The 15,350-nt window shown below is 37.7% G+C and overlaps 1 protein-coding gene across 4 annotated transcripts in view; it reads right to left on the reverse strand.

Moving 5' to 3' along the window:
• The window catches only part of ATP8A1 (ATPase phospholipid transporting 8A1), a 230,379-nt gene that overhangs the window by 50,620 nt on the left and 164,409 nt on the right, over positions 1–15,350 (reverse strand). For all 4 annotated transcript variants that reach the window (XM_018049411.1, XM_018049410.1, XM_018049412.1 and 1 more), the window contains 2 exons: positions 3,022–3,205; positions 2,819–2,929 (listed from right to left, as the gene is read on the reverse strand). In XM_018049411.1, coding sequence (XP_017904900.1) covers positions 2,819–2,929; positions 3,022–3,205 — 295 coding nt within the window. The remainder of the gene's footprint in view (positions 1–2,818; positions 2,930–3,021; positions 3,206–15,350) is intronic.

Consider the following 15,350-nt stretch of genomic DNA (forward strand, 5'->3'; position numbering starts at 1 on the left):
GTTGTCCTCACTAGAGACATTCAATGATGTGTTTTCTGTCTATTCATTCACAGTATTGACATGAGCCATTAACATCTGCAGAACTTGTTTTAGCTGGCAAAAGTTGGGTATCTGGGAATTGATTTAAAAGGTCAATTCATTTCCAAGATAGTTGAATTGTATTCAAAATACATTTCCATAAACTGCTAAAAGAAAAATAACTTAAGAATGAGATTTCCAGTAAAGTTTAGGACTGACTTCCTTTCCAGTGTGTAAAGAATTTGATCAGTGTTAGTTATCTCTCAGAGAGGCTTTAAATTCAAAGCCAAGTGAAATTTAGGGCTAATCAACCACAAATTGCATAACTCTGGATTTGAAACAGAGCGTGCAGATTTAGTTTTTCATTTGAGTTTGATATATTTTATGTCTCCCATTAGTATGTAATTTTGACCACTTCATTGTTGATTGTCAAATAATCTAGATTTAAAAAGTGGCAAGTTGAGTACTCATTTTATTTTACACAATTATATTTTTGCAAGCAGATTTATTGCTGCCAGTGGCTTTAAACTCCCAGATACTTCAAGAATATATGTAAATAAACTGTATAAATTGGTATTCTTTCTAATGTCGATAAATGTTGAGGGATGAGAAAAAAAAATCTAACTAGAAAAGTTAGGACTATAGAGGGGACTGAGAATTGAAAATAATTTTATTAGAAAAGAATAACAAATTTATATAAACAGAAAATATTTTGTATGATCTCATAAGCTATTTTGGAAGTGCATTTTGTTTCAAAACAGACTATTTCAGACCAAATTCAGCAGTAATGAACAATAACTAAATTCATAGATTATTCTGTTTATGTTTCCAAGTATTTAATTATAGTATTTGATTATTTTACCAAGTGGGTTGCAATCTAATTACAGATTTTTAGTGACCAATAAATAAAACTGCCTGCACACTTCGAAACTAAAAAACCCAGGGATCGAACCTGGGTCTCCTGGATTGCAGGTAGATTCCTTGCCGTCTGAACCACCAGGGAAGCCCTTAATTTTATTAATCTGACTCATAATAAGAACTATGCTCAGTCAACATTTTGATAAGAAGATAAGCATTCTGACGGGCATAAAGAACAGCTGAAGCAAACATACAGCAGTTTCCAACTAACATCTCAGCAGGGGAAATGTAAAGCCTACTGACTGTTTTGTTTATAGTGTTACTTTTGTGGCATGAAGTATGAGATATTATTTTCAGATGGCACATGGGAAGGTTCTGCCTCTTCTGATGGATGTGTAGAAGCAGTCAACTGAGTAGAGAGCAAGGTGGCATAAACAAGCATGTGTAAGGGAGCCCAGGGCAGATTTATGAAGGCGTAGGCAGGTCCTCTGACAGGAGCGGAAGATGGAGGGCTTTCTTAACAAGCTATGGAGCGCTCCTTGTCGGGCTCTGTGACGCTGCAAGAGGAGCAAGGAACTGGTAATGCCTAGGGTTCAAGTATTACGAATACAGCTTCTGATGATAAGATGGTCATATATATATATATATTTTAAATGTAAAGAACTTATTTATCACATCCTGAGTGTTCAGTTACTGGTGCTGTGCTACCCAGAGGAATAGCCGCTGGCCATGTGGTTCTTGAATACTTGAAATGTGATTAGTCCAAACTAAGATACGCTGTATGTGTAAAATACACACTAGACTGTGAACACTTAGTTATGAAGAAAAGAATGTGAAATATTGCTTTAATAATTTTTTATAGAGATTCCAAGCTGAAATAATATATTGAATATACACAGTTAAATGAAATATAATTTAAAATTAATTTGGGCTTTAATTTTTACTTGTTGTTGATGTGGTTCCCAGAAAATGTAAAATTACACATGTGGTTTGCTTTATATTTCTATTGGCAAGTTTTTGGAGGATAGAAACCTCGCACGATTTACTTCAGTTACTGAACTAACCCTGGTGCCTGGCAGCCTGTGGAGACTGCAAAACATGTTTGCAGAATAAAATGCATCCTTTCAGAAATGATATTCCTGACCCAAGTTAAGTTTACATGTTAAAAATGATGTTATATTTGCCATATGAAAAGGAATATAGAAATTCCTTGTGATCCAGACACAGTAACCAAATTATTCTGATAAATTTTAGACAAATTTCTCATTATCTGGACTCTTGTTTCCTACCAAATCCAGACACCAAAACTGATCTGAAGAGTAAGGAATACTTCTATCCAATTATGTAGGCCTGAAACATAATAAGAACTATAAGATGACCAATACTAGCAAAACTACCTATGTGTTTTTATCGATTAGATCCCTTAGTAAAACTGACATCCTCAGTTTTATGTCCACTATTCCTTTCCTTTTTTTAAAAAAATTGATTTTTATTGTAGTTGCTTTACAATGTTGTGTTATTTTCTACTGTACAGCAAAGTGAATCAGCTATATGTATATCCCTTTTTTTTGGATTTCCTTCCATTTTCCCTTCCTTTTCTCTTTAAACACAGTTTTCCTCATGTGAATCCCCAAACAATTTACTATTTTCTCTCGTATGTTTTTGAACTTTATAAAAAATGCTATGTAGATTGTAGTTTTTTAAGAACTGTATACATTACTTTATTAGCAATTATAATCCAACATTTCTTACCAAAGCAACATAATGTTTTTAGCCAGAATTTCAACATTATTCTCCACAGCTGACAAACTTTTTAACATATTCAGAAGTTAAAAAAGTGGGCTGATGAAGGATTCATTAAAATTATGCAGAAATGTCTTCCCCAAAACGTTTCAAATATATATGCAAATGACAAGGATTGTTAGACTTAGCTTGCAATTACCTCGATAATATAGAGGACTATATTCTTGTAGAAGCAGTATAAGATACACTTGGAGACTCTGTTATAGTTCCAGGCACCATGAACCATCAACAAATTCTTCAAATATTTGAACTAAAATAAGAATGGAAAAAAATTAACATTTTCCTCTTCATAGTGTCACTTGACAAAGATGAATGGTGTGTTTGGCAGAAATGATGGTTTACCTGAGCTATAGAGTAGTCAGAAGAATTAGCTGCCTGAAGGCCTTCATTGCCACTTATTCCTACTCCAACATGTGCTGTCTGTATCATACTGACGTCATTTGCTCCATCACCAATGGCGAGTGTTATGACTTTAACTTGTTTCTTAACCATCTCAACAACTTCAGATTTTTGAAGAGGAGAAACCCTTAAAGAACGACAAATTATCACTTTTTTTTCTGAAAAAAAGGAATTTTAAGATGTCATTGTCTTGAAGAATAAAAGCAGCAGAAGAGCTAAATGAATAGGTCTCTGAAGAATCATCATGGAAAAGTCTTACATATAAGTGTTTAAATCTCTGTTAGCCTGATTTGCCACTTTAAGGGAAAAATAAAGTCACAGAAGCAAAACTCTAGGTGACAGACAGAAGCTACAATGCCTTGTTAAATATTAGTTTCCCAGAATGTGTGCATAAATTTGTTAAAAGATGACATTTGTGTTCAGAAATCCCATTACTTCCTAACAAACAATATCAGGATTTCTGAGTCTTCACTTTTGAATGAGAAAGAAAGCCAGAAAGGCTGTTGAATGATAGTTCAAATACCAATTGTTTTACTATACTTTGAAAATAAAATTTTGGACCTCCATAAGCTGATCTTAGATGGTTCTTATACATTTAAACAATTTAAATAAACAATAAGGAACTGGGGAACTTCCCCACCTGTTCTCAGACACCCAGGTGAGTCAACTAAGGTAAATACCAAGTACTTGATTACATAGTTCATGTGCCTGTTTCTTTTCTAAAGCTGCTGACAATGGCCAAGTAGAATCAAGCATCCTTTTATATAAAGGTGGGTCAGGAATAGAGAACACCAGCATCCATACTAAAGTTGTATGGTATTAACATTAACTTTGGAGCAACTTATCATAGACTTAAAACCCCACAACAATTACAGTTCAATGACAAAATATTTATTTGCGTGATTAACTTAATCTAGTATCCATGCTATCTCGGTGAGTAGACAGAAGGAAAAGAAACTGAATAGTGACCTGGCTCAGTAAACTATTAAGAGAGTAATGAACTACTGAGAAACAACTAATATAGACAATGTTAGTGAGCAAAATAAATAACCCAGAGCTAAATTCTTTACCAAGGTTAAGTGTAGCAAATACCTGCTGGAACATCTGGTAAACCATTTATTAGCCTACTTAGAAATGAAGATCATGACTCTGAGTTTCAATACATCTTTGCACATCTTCCTGATTATTTCCTTAGGAAAAATTCCTAGCAGTGGGTATTTTGCACAAATAAGTGCCTTCAGGAGGCCCAGCTGTCCCTTCTTAAATGTTTTAGCCAAGAACAGATTCAGTCTTTATTTCAAGTTTGAGAATCATTGTGTTAGAGTGTGAGTTGCTTGCACAGTGAACAGGTCTCCTCATCTTTGTATCACTTGTGCTGATCCAGGATAAGTACTCAATAAATGCTTGCTATATGAAAGAATTATTTTTAATTCTTTCTTTGAATTTCCTTTCAGAGTCTGGCAACAGTACAAAATGACACAATTGTGAATACAGGAAAGGAATGGATGAGTATCACATTATTAACAGGCTTTTCCACTGTTAGCTCTCATTTTTCTTTGAAGCAATTTTCATTTCATTTTCATATTTTATTTAATTTTTCTTAACAGGCTATTATAAATTGGTCAGCCCACTGGCTCTAGGCCAATGTTTCAAATATGAACTATAGCTGACATTTAGTAAATGTCAAAAAAGAATGCTCACCAAGAAATGATCTAAAAAGCAAATGGGAAATGGGCGTAAAAAGAGCGAAGAATTTGAAAACATTTGTCAAATTCCCTTTACAACCTAACAGGCTCACAGTGCAAATACATTGTGAAGTCATACTATGGGATCAATGGAGCTGAAAAACACAGGTGTTTTTTTTTCATAAGCTGCATGTATAATAAAGGATAAATCTCTGCATGGTGAACTACTATTAATGATTTAGAGAATCATCAGAAAAAAGCTGGAGTAAACTTTGTTTTCTTTTCTTCATGACTATTACAACTAACCACTGCTTTCTCTGCTTGACATCACAATTTTTAATACCCCCAAATTAAAACTGGCTGAGGATTTTTACCAACATTATGGATGGAATTCTAGCCAAGCTATTTAAAATCCTAAAAGATGATGCTGTTAAAGTGCTGCACTCAATATGCCAGCAAATTTGGAAAACTCAGCAGTGGCCACAGGACTGGAAAAGGTCAGTTTTCATTCCAATCCCAAAGAAAGGCAATGTCAAAGAATGCTCAAACTACTGCACAATTGCACTCATTTCATACGCTAGCAAGGTAATGCTCAAAATCCTTCAAGCTAGACTTCAACAGTATGTGAACCAAGAACCTCCAGATGTCAAGCTGTATTTATAAATGGAAGAAGAACCAGAGATCAAACTGCCAATATACATTAGATTATAGACAAAGCAAGGGAATTTCAGAAAAACATCTACTTTTGCTTCATTGACTATGCTAAAGCCTTTGTGTGGATCACAACAAACTGTGGAAAACTCTTAAAGAGATGGGAGTATTGGACCACTTTACCTGTCTCCTGAGAAACCTGTATGCAGGTCAAGAAGCAACATTTAGAATGGCCATGGGACAACAGGCTGGTTCAAAATTGGGAAAGGAGTATATTAAGGCTGTATATTGTTAACGTGCTTATTTAACTTCTATGCAGAGTACATCAAGGGAAATATTGGGGTAGATGAATCACAAGCTGGAATCAAGATTGCTGGGAGAAATATCAACAAACTCAGATATGCAGGTGATACCACTCTAATGGCAGAAAGTGAAGAGGACCTAAAGAGCCTTTTGATGAGGGTGAAAGAGAGTGAAAAAGCTGGCTTAAAACTCAATTTCCTAAAAACTAAGATCACGACATCTGGTCCCATCACTTCATGGCAAATAGAAAGGGAAAAATGGAAGCAGTGTCAGACTTTATTTTTTTGGGCTCCAAAATCACTGCAGATGGTGACTGCAGCCATGAAATTAAAAGACGCTTACTTCCTGGAAGGAAAGCTATGACAAACCTGGACAGCATACTAAAAAGTACAGACATCACTTTGCTGACAAAGGTCTGTATTGGTTTTTCCAGTAGTTATATATGGATGTGAGAGTTAGACCATTAAGAAGGCTGAGTGTCAAAAAATTGATACTTTCAAGTTTTTGTGTTGGAGAAGACTCTTGAGAGTCCCTTGAACAGCAAGGAGATCAAACTAGTGAATCCAAAAGGAAGTCAATCCTGAATATTCATTGGAAGGACTGATGCCGAAGCGCCAATACTTTGGCCATCTGATGTTAAGAGCTGACTCATTGGAAAAGACCCTGATGCTGGGAAAGACTGATGGGGAGAGAAGGGGGTGATATAGGATGAGGTGCTTGGATAGCATCAATGATTCAACGGACATGAGTCGAAGCAAAATCTGGGATATAGTGAAGGACAGGTAAGCCTGGCGTGCTGCAGTCCATGGGACTGCAAAGAGTTGGACATGACTTAGAGACTGAACAAACAAAAAACCAAACATGGATGTGACTAACTCAGGTCTTAAATCAGAGTATGAATTCCCTAGGCAAGAACACTATCTGTTTTTCTTTAAGAAAAGGCAACGATGTAATAAGAGACAACCCAAATTACATTGCAAGTAGCACAAGCAAGGATATCTGCTTCCATTATCAAGATAAAAGAGGACAAATGGAAGGACAATCCTTGGAAGGATATTCAACAAACAGCAGAAGCTCTGGTATCTCATGGGTTTGAAATAGTAGTTGGTTGCTAAAGAAAGATATCAGGTTTAAGTAGATTTCATAAAACAAAATATACATACCTTATAAAATTTAACTCAGAATATAAATGTATAAGCTTGTGATGTAAGGCAAAGAACCATACTCTGCAAAGGAGTTTGTGTTTGAAATTCTGCATATTTTTCTTACAGAAACCTCACTTTGAGGCACAATCCATGTCTTGTTTCATTAAGTGGAAACTATAATGTCATGATGCCATCCACCCCAGTTTATTGTTATCTTGTCCCCAGCAATGTTTTCTGGGCAACTCAAAAAGTCTTTCTAGAACGCTATATTTGGTTTTCCTACCAACAATTTTGGCTAGACTATCTTTTGGTGGCTTATGAAACATCTAAGTGATGATTACTTTGAGAAGTACAATAAGAATAAATAGATTAAAGAAAGAACACCCATGGATTCCTAGTAAGCACCAAGTCAACTCATGGACGCAAAAGTATAGGCATGTACTAAAGACTGTCCTTCCAGCCCTGGGTATGCTGTGCTGTGGGCATCCTTCAGCATGTCTTAGGGAGGGAATGTGGTTTAACGGGACCCAGGTTAGTCAAGCTGAGATCAGTTAAACAATCTTCTACTATTTGTACAGCACTCATTTAAAAAATTATTTCTTGCTACAAGAGGTATTCAGTCAGATCAGTCGCTCAGTCATGTCCAATTCTTTGCGGTCCCATGGACTGCAGCACGCCAGGCTTCCCTGTCCATCACCAACTCCCGGAGCCTACTCAAACTCATGTCTATCATGTCAGTGATGCCATCCAGCCATCTTATCCTCTGTTGTCCCCTTCTCCTCCTGCCTTTACAAGATAGCAAAACCAAATTAGAAGACATTAAAAACAAGTGTTGCAGAAAGCTTTTTGATATACTTGTCAGTACTTAATAATTTCCGAGGATGTAGAAGTTAGCATGGGTTGCAAGAGCCTCCCTTGATAAGTCAGAATTTGACAAGGAGAGGAGAGTTCATGTCAGGTAAAAGAAACAGCATACATTAAATTTCACGTTAAAAATTCTCCAGAATACATTCCTTTCCACTGTGTGTTTCTACCATATAAGAAGTCCTCTCCTTCACTCATTAGTTTACCTTCTTAACTTTTATATACTTGCTTCTATATGTGTACAATTTTCTGAACAGTCTGGAACAAGCTTACCACACAAGTTAATCTTCCCAATATCTATCAGAAACCACGAATTCATGGTTGAGAATATATGAAACCTAAATTTTATAAATAGCAATAGTGATCCAAGGCATAACTCATAGACCTCATAAAAGTGCTCTGTTTTCTACCCTAGATGTATTTTTTACCACCCAAGGGTGTGCATCAGTGCTTAAATTATCCATGGTTCTCTTCTCTTCCACTGTTGCTCTTTCCTCTTTGGAAGAAGTCAGAGCCTCTGTGGGAAAGGACTGCACATCAAGCATGTGCTGTAAAGTCCAGTTTTCTTTCCTGTGGCTCCACAAACAGAGGGTGGTCCTTTGCGACACAACCTAGCAGTACACCGAGTGCAGAATGCTTTTCAGATATTATGTTGGCTGCAGTTTCTGCATGTGTTATTCATTATTTTTCTTACTTGCTATGTAGTAACTCTCCCTGCCCTGTGAACATTAGTTTGGAGTACTGGAAATTTTTACCATTTAAGCTAGAACATATATACGGTGGCCCTTACATGAGCCTCATTTTGCACCCTTTTAACGGGATTAGCTAAATGAATCACCTTTTCAAATGCAATATGGATAAGGATTATATGTACATGCATATATACACAGTCATGTATTAAAGAATATTTAAAGGACTTTTTATAGGTAGCTAAAAGTATAATAATTTATCTTACTGTATTGTATACTTAGGTTAATAACCTAGAAAAATCTCATATATACACTAAAAATTAGGCCAATAATACATTAACTTAAAAACTCATATTATAAACTTAAAAATTACTATAAAGTTGCTTTCAGAAAGTAAATTTAGAAAACACATTGAGAACATGGAGGAAATACAGTATTTCTTCATTATCCTGAAGCGTTTTGTATAATGACCTTGTATTTGTGGAGACTTTGCGTTTAGGAAGCTAGAGAGCTGCTCCTGGTGACTATTTAGAGGTCAGGGTCATTAGTGGGGAATATGCTGTACTTTCCTTTGCAACAAACTTCCTAAGTTTTCCCTTTGCAAATATCAGTCTATTCCCCATTGAGTCATATTCTGCTGACTAATAAAGAAATTACAAAAGGAGAAATACCTAAGAGAAAACCTTATGAGACTGAACTTAACTCTTCTTCGAACTAAAATTTGTAGGCTCATTTATAAAGTTTTGAATTGAGGAGGAGTTAAAACATGGCAAAAATAATTTGGGCTACACGTACTAAAATTATATAACCATTACAGTGCTTCCAGAAACTCGCCATCAATTTATTACTGGAATGAAAACAGCCATTTATATAGCAAATCCTAAAGACGATTCTTAGCATAGGGTACATAATGAAACATTCACCCATTACTAGGTAAGAAAGTTGTGTTATTCAAATGACTGATGAGTGAGTGCTTTCCTAGTCTCCAAAAGCAACATTTGCTGATACACTGTGAAGTCAGAGCCATCGAGGGCAACTTGTAATTCAAGGATTCAGTCTACAGAAACAAAATACAGACAGATCATATTGACAGTAATATATGTTTGCATATGCATGTATGTATGTGTGTATAGGCACACTGAACTACTGACTCGCAAATATACCTTATAAAAGGCACTAAGAAGAAGATACTTCCTAGTAGAAATATTTATTATAGTATTCACACCATAGAACAGTTTGTCCACAGTGGTACTGCTCATTAAAAAAAAAGAGAGAAATCCATCCATCCATCCATCCATCTATCCAGATATCTGGGACCTAACATTGTACTTAGCATATAGACTGCTGTAAGCAACAGGAATCAAAAAATAATATAGTAGTAGTGCCTTAAAATATTAATTTGGATCACTCAAAAGATATATACATATATACATGCCTTAATTAAAAATACTTTTCTTGCTAAAAAATGGTAACCATTATTAGACAACACAGCGTTATTACAAACCTTCAATTTGAGAAAGCATGAAGAATCCAGTATTCTTTACTAGTTCCTCTATACTCTAAATATACAACAGGCTGCCTCCTAACTGTGAACTGTCAAATATGAACAAGAGTTGTAATCTTAGCATCATGGATGAGATTATTTTCTCTTTTTTGGAAAAATGTCCATTTACTCAGTTCCTTTATTACATGGTGAAATTTCTATGGAAGAATATAAGGAGAAGAAAAGAGAGTAGATCTCAGAACCCTCCTTCTGCCCCTAAGAGATATTAGCTTAAGGACTTTGATTGAGCTACTGACCCAGGAGTTAAATGTTAAGAGCCTATAGACAGTGGTTTCTCTATGGACTCTTGCTACAAGGAGAAAGAAGTTTCTCCAACAAGGGACGGGCTCAGCCACCTCTGCGTAGGAGCCTCACATGATACCATGGGTGGGCTTTCAACTGGGGAGCACATCTACTCAAGAAGGATGAGTGCCCTTCCCCTTCGCGCTCTGCTCGATGGTGACCTTGCTTTCAAGAGTGGTAAGACCAATGGCCCCACCTCCCATTCACTAGATCTGTTTGGAGAACACGTGGGCACTGATTCTCTTCCCTTTTCCCATGACTCTGGGTAGGTAAGGAAAAGCTGAAGTGTCTTAGTTGTTGTTTAGTCACTAAGTCATGTCCAACTCTTGCGACCCCATGGAGTGTAGGCCATCAGGCTCCTCTGTCCATGGGATTCTCCAGGCAAGAATACTGGAGTGGGTTGCTGTTTCCTTCTCCAGGGGATCTCCCTGACCCAGAGACTGAACCTGCGTCTCCTATGTTGCAGGCAGATTCTTTACCACTGAGCCACCTGGGAAGCTAGAGCTTCTTTAAACTTAAATAAAACCAGCTTGCCCATCTTTCTTTCCTTCCTCCACCTCCCCACTCCCTTGTTTTTGAATTTTCTCCTATGTAGATGGGTTTCTCCAAGGAACCTTCTCTCAGAAAGACCTAGTGGAAGATGGAACACGTGGTAGCAGACACTACTGACAGACACTGAAATAAAATCCTGAAGATGCCATGAATTAAAGAAGGAATTCACTAGATTTCAGAGTCACAATTACCTGTCAACACAAAACCTGAGAGTCCTTTGGGGTAACAGGAAATGTTGGATGACTATCAGAAGATAAATGGCATGGAGAGAAAAAGTGGTGTGCCAGAGAACATAGAGGAACAATCAGGTGGGGAAAGCTCTCCACCCTCTCTATGGTGCCCTGTGCAAGCCTGGGGTAACCAGTGTGACAGGGCTGAGACTGGGCTGGATAGAGCTAAGCGGTTCCTCTCTCTTTGCAACTGTGAACTCTGGCTTAGGCTTAGAATCTCTGGAAACTCAAAGTCCACAAAATAATGTGAAAAACAAAACATGCCAATTTCAGGATTGTCTCCAAGGTTCTAAAGCTAAAACCTCAGGACAATTCTAAACTCTTGCCTAGGAAGAAGAAAGTCAGACCTTTCTGGTCAACCTCAGGGCGTGAAGCCAGGCAGGGACAGGTGCCAATATTATGAATGTGCTGAGAACCCTTGAATTTTACCTAATTAGGGTAATTCCATCAGAATGTGGCTGCCTCTAACAAGAGCAGTGCTTGGGTAAAGACACTGGGGTAAAATAGGGATTCCCTAAACCAAAGCCTTTGACTGTGGGGATCACAATAAACTGGAAAATTCTGAAAGAGATGGGAATACCAGACCACCTGACCTGCCTCTTGAGGAATCTGTATGCAGGTCAGGAAGCAACAGTTAGAACTGGACATGGAACAACAGACTGGTTCCAAATAGGAAAAGGAGTATGTCAAGGCTGTATATTGTCACCCTGCTTATTTAACTTATATGCAGAGTACATCATGAGAAACGCTGGACTGGAAGAAACACAAGCTGGAATCAAGATCGCCAGGAGAAATATCAATAACCTCAGATATGCAGATGACACCACTCTTATGGCAGAAAGTGAAGAGGAGCTAAAAAGCCTCTTGATGAAAGTGAAAGAGGAGAGTGAAAAAGTTGGCTTAAAGCTCAGCATTCAGAAAACGAAGATCATGGCATCCGGTCCCATCACTTCATGGCAAATAGATGGAGAAACAGTGGAAACAGTGTCAGACTTTATTTTTTTGGGCTACAAAATCACTGCAGATGGTGACTGCAGCCATGAAATTAAAAGACGCTTACTCCTTGGAAGAAAAGTTATGACCAACCTAGATAGTATATTCAAAACCAGAGATATTACTTTGCCGACTAAGGTCCGTCTAGTTAAGGCTATGGTTTTTCCTGTGGTCATGTATGGATGTGAGAGTTGGACTGTGAAGAAGGCTGAGCGCCAAAGAATTGATGCATTTGAACTGTGGTGTTGGAGAAGACTCTTGAGAGTCCCTTGGACTGCAAGGAGATCCAACCAGTCCATTCTGAAGATCAGCCCTGGGATTTCTTTGGAAGGAATGATGCTAAAGCTGAAGCTCCAGTACTTTGGACACCTCATGCAAAGAATTGACTCATTGGAAAAGACTCTGATGCTGGGAGGGATTGGGGGCAGGAGGAGAAGGGGACAACCCAGGATGAGATGGCTGGATGGCATCACAGACTCAACGGACCTGAGTCTGAGTGAACTCCAGGAGATGGTGGACAGGGAGGCCTGGCGTGCTGTGATTCATGGGTTTGCAAAGAGTTGGACATGACTGAGCGACTGAACTGAACTGAAGCTTTGGCCACCTCATGTGAAGAGTTGACTCATTGGGAAAGACTCTGATGCTGGGAGGGATTGGGGGCAGGAGGAGAAGGAGATGACAGAGGATGAGATGGCTGGATGGCATCACTGACTCGATGGATGTGAGTCTGAGGGAACTCCGGGAGTTGGTGATGGACAGGGAGGCCTGGCGTGCTGTGATTCATGGGGTCGCAAAGAGTTGGACATGACTGAGCGACTGAAATGAACTGAAATGAAGCTCAGACTGAACCCTATTTGAACCCTTCCAAATTTGCCTCAACTTAGGACCCAGCTTTCATCTTTCCTCCAAAAGGAATATTACTGCTCCATAGGGCAAATGGGGAAAAATAGTCTCACAGGGATATTTATAAGACAGGAGAAGCTCATGAACACAAAGAAATACAGTAACTTATAAGAGAACAGAACTTGTAAAAACAAACCTAACAAGAATTTAAAAGAAGTATGAGGGGGAAAAAAAACCCTGGAAAGATATGGGAAGATACGGGACATGTGAGACAGAAATAAGCAGTTATAAACAAGAACTAATTAAAAATATGTTACATAAAAATGTAATTGCTAAAATAAAGAAACCAATAGGAAAGTGATATAACCTGAAAGTGTAAATTAAAAATTTTCCCAAAAGATACCAGGAAATTAAAGGACAGATTGTGAGAAAAATTAAATGAAGGAAAAAAGGTGACTACACATATATAACGGGAATCCAAGAAGAGAACAAAAAAGGATAAATGAAAAGAATGATGAGTAACTTCAAAGAATTAAAGAAAGATCTATATCTCCTTAGACTGAAATGACTATATTAACATAGCACCAAAATGTAAGAAAAAGTTTCCTATCACCAGACATATTATGGTTAAACTAAGATTAAGAAATATTTCTATAGCCTCTAGAGAGAAAAAGTAGATCACTTACAAAATAAGTAACCTGACTAATCCCAGATGTATGCACAAAATTACTTTAATATCTTAAGTTTTGTCTCTGTGAGGGAGGGGAAGGAAAGACATTTTAATACATACAGACTATAAGCCAAGTATGGCTATCAGAACATTAGAGATAATCAGCACAGTATCAATATAGATTGTAAAGCTTACAAACCAGCTAAAAAAATTTTTATTTAACTTGTATGCAGAGTACATCATGTGAAATGCCAGGTTGGAAGATTCAGAAGCTGGAATCAAAATAATCTCAGATATGCAGATATCACTCCATGGCAGAAAGCAAAGGGGAAATTAAGAGCCTCTTGATGAGAGTGAAAGAGGAGAGTGAAAAAGCTGGCTTAAAACTGAACATTTAAAAAACTGACATAATGGCATCTGGTTGCATCACTGCATGGCACATAGATAGGGAAAAAGTGAAAACAGTGACACATTGTATTTTCTTGGGCTCCAAAATCACTGCAGACAGTGACTGCAGCCATGAAATTAAAAGAAACTTATTCCTTGAAAGAAAAGCTATGATAAACCTAGACAGAGTATTAAAAAGCAGAGACATCACTTTGCTGATAAAGGTCCATATAGTCAAAGCTATGGTTTTGCCAGTAGTCATGTACAGATGTGAGAACTGGACCATAATGAAGGCTGAGTGCCAAAGAATTGATGGTTTCAAACTGTGGTGCTGGAGAAGACTCTTGAGAGTCCCTTGGACAGCAAGGAGATCAAACCAGTCAATCCTAAAGGAAATCAGCTCTGAATATTCACTGGAAGGACTGATGCTGAAACTGAAGCTCTAATACGTTGGCTACCTGATGTAAAGAGCCAACTCACTGGAAAAGATGTTGCCACTGGGAAAGGCTGAAGGCAGGAGGAAATGAAGACAACAGAGCATGAAATGGTTGGACTGCATCACTGACTCAATGGACATGAATTTCAACAAATTCTGGGAGATAGTTAGGACAGGGAAGCCTGGCGTGCTGCAGTCCACGGGCTCACAGAGTCAGAAACAATTTAGTGACTGAACAACAACAATGAAAATCTGTTTCACACAGTGGAAGTTATGGGGAGAATAAAGAAATAAAAAGCACAATAAATGGAAAACACAAAATAAGACTAAAGAAATAAGGCTGAATATGGCAATAAATATAATATATATAAATGGGTTAAATTCACTGATCGACAACTTATTGACCAGAGATGTATCAATATATCTTATTTTGTTGTTGTTGATTCTTTTAAGATTCAAGGATGATTTCCTTTAAGCTTGACTGGTTGGATCTCCTTGCAGTCCAAGGGACTCTCAGGAGTCTTCTCCAGCACCACAGCTCAAAGGCATCAATTCTTTGGCACCCTGCCTTCTTCATAGTTCAACTCTCACATCCACACATGACCACTGGAAAAACCATAGCCTTAACTAGACAGACCTTTGTTGACAAAGTAATGTCTCTGCTTTTTAATATGCTGTCTAGGCTGGTCATAACTTTCCTTCTAAGGAGTAAGAGTCTTTTAATTTCACGGCTGCAGTCACCATCTGCAGTGATTTTGGAGCCCAGAAAAATAAAGTTAGCCACTGTTTCCACTGTTTCCCCACATATTTCCCATGAAGTAGTGGGACCGGATGCCATGATCTTTGTTTTCTGAATGTTGAGCTTTAAGCCAACTTTTTCACTCTCCACTTTCACTTTCATCAAGAGGCTTTTGAGTTCCTCTTCACTTTCTGCCATAAGGGTGGTGTCATCTGCATATCTGAGGTTATTGATATTTC

This window comes from Capra hircus, chromosome 6 (assembly GCF_001704415.2).
Source record: "Capra hircus breed San Clemente chromosome 6, ASM170441v1, whole genome shotgun sequence".
Taxonomy (NCBI): domain Eukaryota; kingdom Metazoa; phylum Chordata; class Mammalia; order Artiodactyla; family Bovidae; genus Capra; species Capra hircus.